At 40.4% G+C, this 9,558-nt stretch overlaps 1 protein-coding gene across 1 annotated transcript; it reads left to right on the forward strand.

Moving 5' to 3' along the window:
• The first annotated feature begins 1,713 nt into the window (after nucleotides 1-1,713).
• LOC119883544 (P2Y purinoceptor 14) lies at nucleotides 1,714-9,558 on the forward strand. The gene is made up of 2 exons (XM_038694246.1): nucleotides 1,714-1,822; nucleotides 8,190-9,558. The coding sequence occupies exon 2, from the start codon at nucleotides 8,192-8,194 to the stop codon at nucleotides 9,233-9,235; it is 1,044 nt and encodes a 347-aa protein (XP_038550174.1). The 5' UTR covers nucleotides 1,714-1,822; nucleotides 8,190-8,191; the 3' UTR covers nucleotides 9,236-9,558.

A 9,558-nucleotide genomic window follows, 5' to 3' on the forward strand; every position in this document is an offset into this window, starting at 1 on the left:
CAAAGACCACAAACCCAAAAGTAGCGTATGTGACATCGTAACTTTTTCTCTCAATGTCTGAAGCTAACGTTACTGAAGCTAACGTTACTGAAGCTAACGTCAAAGAACTTCCGTGTGTGGATGACGTGATAAAAGGGCCGAGAGTCGTTGGATTAAAAACATCAGGTGAGATTTAATTCTGAGTTGCAAAGTTATTTAGCTAGCTGCAACCAAGCAATGAACGTTAGCCTAGCATTACCGCGTGTTGTGTTAGACGAGAGATGTAGCTCAGTGAACGGTTTTCACACAAAACTAAATGTAACTTTACTGTTTTACGACAAGCTGCAACTTCCCGCCATGTTCTCATTTGCTCCGCCTTAGTTTCAAAATGAACCGAAAATATTTTTACACACCTCATAATTAGTTAATTAATTAATTAAGTTCAGACCTCTAACGTTGTGTTTTCAGCCTCTGCTTCGCGCTACTGTGAGCTCGCACACTTCGGCATTCGACTCGAGACTTTCGACCACTTTTTTTTTAGGTAACTACCGTAACGTTCTCTTTTAAACTTGATTGTACACTGCACTGTAACTTTTACTGTCCTGTTTTACCCTGTTTATTAGTATTATTATAATTATTTTTTAAATCCTGTTTTTATTTTCTGTTTCATATATTTTAATGTGTATTTTTTTCAATGTCCCTATGTTGCTTTTATGTTTAATGTAAGCACTTTGAGTTGCCTTGTTGTTGAAATGCTATACAAATAAACGTTAACGGCCTGTTTCTGTCTCTCGTCTGTGAGAAGGAGATTAAGCTAGCCGCGCCTACATTTGGAGTGCACGCTTTGTGTGTCCTTTAAAATGACAAAAAAATACAACAACAATAACAACAATAAAATGTTTGGGAAATTACTTTGATTTATGGTTTTTGGAAAAAGATTCAGTACTCACAGTATCATCACCATTTATAGCTCTACAATGGCTTTATGATCAAATAGTTTATTAGAGCACAGCATTGTTTACAAGAGTGCAAAGGTCTTCATAGACAGCCTCTTAATTTTGCACCAAATGAATGCATTTAAACTTTTAAATATACAAAATGTTCTTCCGGGGGGGTCATGCTCCCGGCCCCCCCACCATAGTCTCTTAAAGTCCTGTGGGAAACACTGGTAGTGTCAATTACTTATCAAAGCAACTTATTACATGTAATTACTTTTTGATTACTTATCTACATTTCTTATAAATTTTTTAACTATTAACTATATTCAAAAGACAGCTTGAGAGGCAGACGGGCGGCGCTGCAAATTCAAACATGACAACCAAATCAGAAGCACCAGAACAGCTTCAAACTTCACTAAACGGCATAGGAAGACAGCGTGCACATCAAAAACATGCAAAGATACAAAATGAATATTATTCAACACACAGCCGAGTTTTTTACAGAAAACATTCACATGTAACCCCCGATGTGATCGTGAACATTTTCATAAGTAACTGTGCGGTTAGAGTTACATTTCTTTTATAATTAAATTACATAACTAGAGCACTGTCAGTCACTGAGAGCATTGCAGGGCGCTGATGTTAGCATGAAGCTCACTGCACAGCCTCACAGAGCTGCTGGCATGACTGCAGAGAGAGAGAGAGAGAGTCTGCATGTGGATGAGAGAGGGAGGGACAGTCAGAAAAAGAGAGAGAGAGAGAGGAAGTGGAACTCCTTCACAAAATCTGATTTGCTCAAACTCTCTGCTCTGAACCAAACTTCACATGACTTTCACATCACACAGCGTTACAAGTGAAGGCAACGTCTGCATGGGAACCTGACTGAGCATCAGACTGTTTGTACAGTGAGTACACTCAATTTCAACATTAGATAGAGAGACAAATAACTTGCTACATTATTTTGTCAATGTTTTAGTCTTTAAAATGTAAAAAAAAATACAATAATAATAATAATTTGCATTACAGTTTTTAAGGGCTGGAGGGGACATCTTTAACCAAGCAACTGTCCCAAAGCTAAAGATATTCAATCAATAAGAAAGTAAAGCATCAAATCCTCCCTCTTCAGAAGCTGCAACCTGAAATGTTTAGATTTTTTCTGCTTGAAAAATCACTGAAACGATTAATTGATTGATCAAAATACAAAAGTCTTTTATCAAATGCCAGTCTCAGTAAGTGAATTTATATTTTAACGGTTAAATTTATATATAAATAATGTGTGAAAGGCTGCGGTGGGTTTTTTTGTTACTTTGACCTGAATTGTGTATCAGTTAACAAGAAAAAACACTTTGTTCGCAGAGCGTCCTGCCGAGGCACAAATGTTTGTGGTGAATGTACACTCACATCATGTCAAACATCCTGATCATGTTCTGATGTGGTTTATTTATTCTTCTAAAGAAACTGTCATCATACGTTATAAATAGATTCCATGCTTGTGTGTTACTTCTCCATATTTCCAAACAGTATCTTATCTTCAATGCAAATGACTTGTTTTGACTGCATTGTTATTTTCCTTTCACCTGTACGCTCTGTTTTACATTTATTTCACCTCCTTATCTTGTAAAATGACTACATATTCTATTGTATTTTTATAAAACTAACAACAATCTGTCACTAAAGGGATCGTTTCTTTAAGTGGGGCTGGATGAGGTACTTATACACAGTCGGTGTGCAGTAGCTGGGGGTCAGCGTGTCCCCAGTTTAAAGAAGCTGAGAGTTGTATCGGCACAGAAGCTATGCAAAGCACTGCTGTGAGCGTGTTTTAACCACCTAAAAAAAAAAAAAGATCACATGTACGCTATATTTAGAATTTCCTATTTCCTTTATTCAAGTTGCTTGTCTGTACGAATATTGAAGTTGTATGATTAATCAAATTATGAAATGGCTGAAAATATTCTAAATACAGCCTTTGTTTGAACTGATATAGATTTTTTTCTATGTGCCTTCTGTTAGGCAGCTAAATTAGATTTTGCCGCTGACCCTGTCCACAGCACCTTGCTTAGTTTCCATGCTGGTACAACTTTCTGCTTCTCCAAACTGGGGACACGTTGGCTGCCGTCTACTGCAAGTAATACACCGACTGAGTCTACGTACTTCACACAGGTTCTTTTATTAGATAAAAAAAAACAGTTATGCAACAACAAAAGGCTGCTTTAGCTTCATGTTATCAAATAAATAAGTTGATTTAAGAGTTGGTATTTGTGCAAGTCAACATTTAGCTACGTCTGTGTCCAACTCATCTACACTTCTCTGCACATTTGTTTTGTGGCTCTGGTGCAGGAAGATGTTGTCCAGGTTTTGGGTATTTAATGCCTTTATTGACTGTTGAACTGTTGAGTGTTGCCGAGCAGCAGCACGTATAAATCAAAAAGCGGTGACCCGAGGTTTTACCCTTGTGGTACCCCTAATGAAACAGATAAAGAACGGACAGAATCACAGAAGCTCCTGCACATTCACACTTACTGATGATGATGTCCGTTTAAATGCGGTAACCCTCTGAGCTCACTGAACCACAGTGCTGACTGGCAACAACTTAACATGTTTACAGAGAATTTGTTTGAATGGTCGGGTGTGACATGGAGAGCTGGACAGGGACAGTTTTGGTTAACAAATAACTCTTGTAAATGTTCTAATCTTGCACACAATCTTTACAAGTCCGCTTCCTCTGAACAGTGATAGCGCTTCATGATCATTGCAACGCTTCCTGTGCCAGCCGGGTCATTCATAGAGGGCCGAAAAAGAGGAAATAGTCGCTTTTCTGCAGCTGATCAGCATCTCCTCCATCTGTCATCATCTAATGCAAAAGTATGAGTCAACTTCGACATAGTTCTGTGTAGGAGAGACTCGTCAGAAAAATTACTGTTTGTGAAAGATTTACGGTTACGGGTGTTTAATTCCTTTCTAAGATAGTCGACTGTAGAGAGATGACAGCAAATGAGGTGAGAGAGAAAATGCAACAAAGATCCCCGCAGTGGTGGATGAAGTACTCAGATTCTTTACTTAAGTAAAAGTACTAACACCTCACTGTAAAAATACTCTGTTACAAGTCCTCCTGCATTGTAAATGTTACTAAAGTAAAAGTATAATCAGTACTTAATATATTTAAAGTACTCAAAGGACCCCTGTGACTGTTGTACTATTATATATTATATCCTTAGATTGTTATTACTCATGCATTCATGTAAAAGCAGGAATTTACTGTTGTTGGTTGAGGTTAAATTGTTTTGTATCAGACTGCAATTATGGATTATTTTCATTATGGATTAATCCACTGACTATTTTCTGCATTAATGGATCGTTTATACTACTACAATATTGAGAAATGTTGTCACAGTTGCCCAAAGTGACGCCTTCACGATGCTTGTTCTGTCAGTCTAAACCTCAAAATTATTAAAAATACATTAAAATAATCAAAAGGAAAAGCAGCTAATCTTCATATATTTGTGAAGCTGGAATAAAATGTTTTTACACGAAAAAAAAGACTTAAACGATTATCAAAATAGTTACCAATTCAATTTCTAATGGTTTCAGCCGTGCGTGTATAAAGATTCATTTCTAACAGAACATACTTTTTTATACTCTCCACATGTTTAAAGTGGAAACATCTGACTTTGTAAAGTAACTGAAGCTGTCAGATAAATGTAGTGAAGTAATAAGTACAATATCTCCCTCTGAGATGGAGTAAAAGAAGAAAGTAGCATTAAAAGAAAATCCTCATGGATAAACACCTCTAGTTTGTATTTAAGTACTTTAGTAAATGTACTTATTTCATGTCCACCACTGCATTTCCAATGGGTTCAAAACCTTGGTAGTTACAGTTTGGCGTTGGCACCTTAATATAAGCCCTTTGCCAGCCACTGCATCCAGAGAGGAATCTGTCTTTTAGCTGCACGTGTGTGTGTGTGTGTGTGTTGGAAACTGGTAATCTGATTGCGGCGTTATAAACTACAGCTGTTTCATTCCAGTCGTGTTGTTCGGACACACCGAGCAGGGAGGGATTTCTGTCTGTTATGATCTGAAAGTTGTTTGACTGGAAGTGCCACAGCTGTTTCATGTAAAATAATGTGTTCAACATAAACACAGGAAGCCAGAGGACTTCTTCTTTTTTATTTTTACTAAGACCCTGTAGTCCTGAAACAGGAAGATGTTTACCTGGTATTAACTGTCAGATGAGCACAGGTGAAGCCTTAAGATCCCATTCACGTTTAAAAGTGTGTCAGGTTGTTCGGGGTTTACCTCTTTTGCTATAACCACTTGGAGTAAATGTGACAGGATTAGGACTGGCAACAACAGAAGTCACAAGTTTGAGACCTGTGGTCTGTACTACGAAGCGGGGTAACTGGCTTATCCAGGTAACTTCAGGTGAAACTTCCCGGTTAACCTCTCTAAACTGCTCCGAGCAGGTTTTGTTCGTGGTTAACTCGACGTTAACCTTTATACAAGGACTACACACCACATCTGTACTCCTACCACCTTAATGATGAGAAGCAGGCTATTCATACATGCACTTCATAAAATACTTTTAGATTTCATCCTGACTTGTTCCACTGCAGCTGCAATGAAGTTCTGAACACAACAGCATCACGTTCGTACAGCGAGCCCTGCAGCCGAGCTGTGATTTTAGGGAGGAGATCTTAATTAATTAAGGGGATGGTTTATTAAAGGTCATTATCTTTTTTTCACATATTTAGATTGACTGAACGTGTCCAAAAATATGGAGCCAGGGTTAATAAACAAAGAAAAACAATCCTAGATGAACGTATCAAATTTCCGAGAACAAAAATCAGAAAACTCCCTGTAATTAAAGTCACAAAAAATCTAAATCACTCTGGTGTTTTCTTCTTAAAAAACGTCCAATCTACGGCAAAGTCTCTAAGGTGCATGTCAGTGATAGTGGTCTAAACTCAGGAGTGTTTCCTCACTGCTAAATCTGATTGCAAAGTTTGATATAGCTTTACAGTGCATGCATAATACACAGCAGACGTGTGTGTGATGTTGCAGCCTTGCAAAGTGAAGCGATGTGGTTCCTTGAAAAAAACAAAACTATTTTTCAGAGAGTTTCTCTCATAAATATATGAATACAATGTCAGAGAACATATTCAAGTTTTTAACTGGCCTCTTTATTACAATGGACATCCTGTGCACTTGTACCTTTGCATCTTAACAATATTACACATAGCCTAAATGAAGATTATTAGGCTACAAATTTACTCCATGCGATGCCAACAAGCCTCCCTGGTTTTGTCGGCCGCCACGGTGTTAGATTTAGCCTTTAACGTGTCTTTAAACTCATATCCCGACACAATCAACGTGCATTCCTCTGGGGGAAATACGGAGCATGTGACGTTGCGAAAAACTCTCCCTGCACGGCCAAACACGCTCCTTTTATGTGGACGCGCACCAACTCCAATTGAGTTAACACCGGGTTAACTAACCAACATCTTATCGTAGTACCGTTTAACTCCAGTGTAGGCGTAGGAGTTTGTCAACCCTGAGTTAACTCTGAGTAGGTTGAACTCCCTTCGTAGTGCAGGCCATGGGTCAGGTCAGGGACTAAAAATAAATGAATCAGGAAAACAAAAGGCAGCTTGGTGGCGTCCTCCCCTGTCACCGCCAACTTTAAATGTCCTGTTTTTATTAGCGTGGATGAAGGAGGACCGTGAGTGTGTGTTGGCCTGGGATGAATCAGTGTTTGGAGGGAAGCGTGTGTGAACAGCAGGACAAGCAGGAATTCAAGACGCGTTTTGTTTGGGCACATGTAAACAGAGCGCCGTGCGTTTGGTCCATGAACATAAAAGGCTTTTGTGGGAGTTTCAGCAGAGCAGTGCTGCCGGAAACTGCTTTGTGTCTCCTTTGTTGATATTTACATGTAATAATAATCCTTATTTGTAGAGCACTTTTCAAAAACAAGTTACAAAGTGCTTTAACAAGTGTAAAGAATAATACAAAAAAAGATAAGAGCATGAAAATTTAATATAAAATTAGTAAAATACAATAAAATAAAAGGGATAAAATAAAGTCAAATAAGATCAGGAAAGGCTCTCCTATAAAAGTATGTTTTAAGAAGGGACTTAAAAGAGTTCACTGACTCAGCCGACCTGATTTCCTCGGGCAGGCTGTTCCAGAGCCTCGGGGCCCTGACAGCAAACGCTCTGTCTATGTAAAGGGAGTTATTGTGAGAACAAGAATCTACAGCTCTGTGAGGCTGAAATGGTCATTTTAAAGAAAATCAAACCTGTTGGATAAGCGTTTGGGACTACTCAGTAACAAACCATCATCAAAATAGTTATAGCCAATAAATTTTTCTTGATTAACTAATCGTTTCAGTTGGATAAAATGTTGGGTAGTTTAATTTATAAAACAAAACATCATATTTTAAACTCTTAATAGGTTTTGTGTGTGAAAATCTTTTTATTTGTAAAGTAACTGAAGCTGTCAGATGTAGTGAAGTAAAAAGTACAATATCTCCTTCTGAGATATGGTGGAGTACAAGTAGAAAGTTGCGTGAAAAGAAACTACTCAAGTACAAGTACCTCTAAATTGTCCAAGTACATCCATCCATCCATCGTCAACCACTTATCCTACGTACAGGGTCACGGGGGGCTGGAGCCACTCCCAGCTGACATCGGGCGAAAGGCGGGGTTGTCCAGGTACAGTACTTGAGTAAATGTACTTAGTTGTCATTAAAAGAAAATACAGCTTGAGTGAATTTACTTTCCTTGATTGGAAACAGCTTCTTCTGTATAATTCTGTGAAGGTTTAACGGATCCACTCAATGTTTCACGGTTGCGTTAAGTACTGTGTTCAGTACGTGCTGGCGTAGTTTAGTAATACGGGCTATGGAGAAAATTGCTGTGTTACTTTTGTCCCACGTTACAACCCTGCCTCTCCCGTACAGCGTCTTCCTTTACGCTGATGACACCGTTTTTTCTTCTAAAGCCCATAAGACAAAATAGATTAAGAAATCTCAGTAATCATTGAGCTATAAAATGTTTCAAGATAAGGAAATCCATAAGCCAGTCAGGGTTCAGCCAACACTTCAGTCTGGTGAGAATCTTAAGCCAATAAAACATATCTGTGTGTTTTTGAAGTAGTTTCACGTCACAACACACTTTTCATAGATCTTTTTTTTTCATTGGATACATTGAGATAAAGGATCTGCAAAGAACTGCTCATTATCATTATGTTCAAACTGGGTTGTTTGTGTTTTTCCAGGGATGGATCACCTCAACTCCACCGGCCTCCCCACCCCCAACCAAACAGACTTCAGCAACTTCTTCACCCTCCACGTCCTCCCGCCGCTCTATTTGGTGATCTGCATTGTGGGTTTGTGCCTGAATGGCCTGGCCGCCTGGATCTTCTTCAGAGTGCCCAGTGACTCGGGTCTGGTGGTCTACCTGAAGAACATGGTGGTGGCTGACCTCCTCATGTTGGTCACCTTCCCCTTCAGGCTGGCAGCTCAGCTGGGACTGGGTGGCTGGTGTGTCCACGTCATCATGTGCCGCTACACCGCCGTGCTCTTCTACTCGTCCATGTATGTGGGGATCCTTTTCATGGGCCTCATCAGCCTCGAGCGCTACTTCAAGATTGTCCGACACACCTCCCCCTCCCCCTCCTCCTCCTGCAGGTCCAGGTGGGGAGGGGTGTCCTTGCTGCACCTCCTGCAGAACGTCAGCTTCGCCCGAGTCTTGGCGCTCCTCATCTGGAGCCTCTTCCTCCTCCTCTGTGTGCTTCCCAACGCCCTGCTGACCAGCCATCCGGCCAATGAGGAGAACTCACGTCATTGCATGCAGCTGAAGACACCGCTGGGCATGCAGTGGCACCGGGTGTCCACCTTCTTCAGCGTAAGCCTGTTCTGGGTGACCCTGCTGGTCCTTGCCTTCTGCTACGCCTCCATCGCCTGCCGGATTTACCAGTCCTACCGCCGTGTGCGCCGCAACAACAGCAACGCCTGCCGTAAGTCAAACCGTAGCATCTTCAGCATCCTGGCGGTGTTCTTCATCTGCTTCGTGCCGTACCACGTCTGCCGTGTGCCGTACACCCTGAGCCAGATGCCGGCGTCGGGCTTCAGCCAGGAAACCCGCTTCGTGCTGTTCCAGGTGAAGGAGGGGACTCTCTTCCTGTCGGCGCTCAACGTCTGCCTCGACCCCATCATCTACTTCCTGATGTGCCGAACCTTCAGGGAGTCGCTGCTGAAGAAACTGTCAGGAAGAGAGGGGAGGAGGTCCCTGACCACCGCCCAGAGTCTGACCAACATTTAGGAGAGGAGACAAGGACAGGAGGCAAGGAGGGAGGACAGGACAGAGGACACCTTGCCTTAACCAGACTGTAGTGTCATGTGTGATTATTGTAGGAATAACGGAAAAAAAAAATGTTGGCACCGAATGCATCACCTTTAAATGTTTTTCTGGAAGTAAATAATTTAATCTATATTTTGACTTACAGAGTTAATTTAAATTTTTTTATTGTTTTGCATCAGCAATGTAGCAATTTCCATTTACAGAAATGTATATAAATGCAGAATGCTGTGTGTATAATTGTTAATAAATATCAGTTTATATTATAAAATGATATGCATTTAATA

This window comes from Micropterus salmoides, unplaced genomic scaffold (genome assembly GCF_014851395.1).
Source record: "Micropterus salmoides isolate LMB-PRFRI ecotype aquatic unplaced genomic scaffold, ASM1485139v1 Ms_hic_scaffold_3, whole genome shotgun sequence".
Classification (NCBI taxonomy): Eukaryota; Metazoa; Chordata; class Actinopteri; order Centrarchiformes; family Centrarchidae; genus Micropterus; species Micropterus salmoides.

What these genes read in the sequence shown, in the direction of transcription:
- LOC119883544 (XM_038694246.1), top strand. Translation starts at nt 8,192, where the DNA reads ATGGATCACCTCAACTCCACCGGCCTCCCCACCCCCAACCAAACAGAC.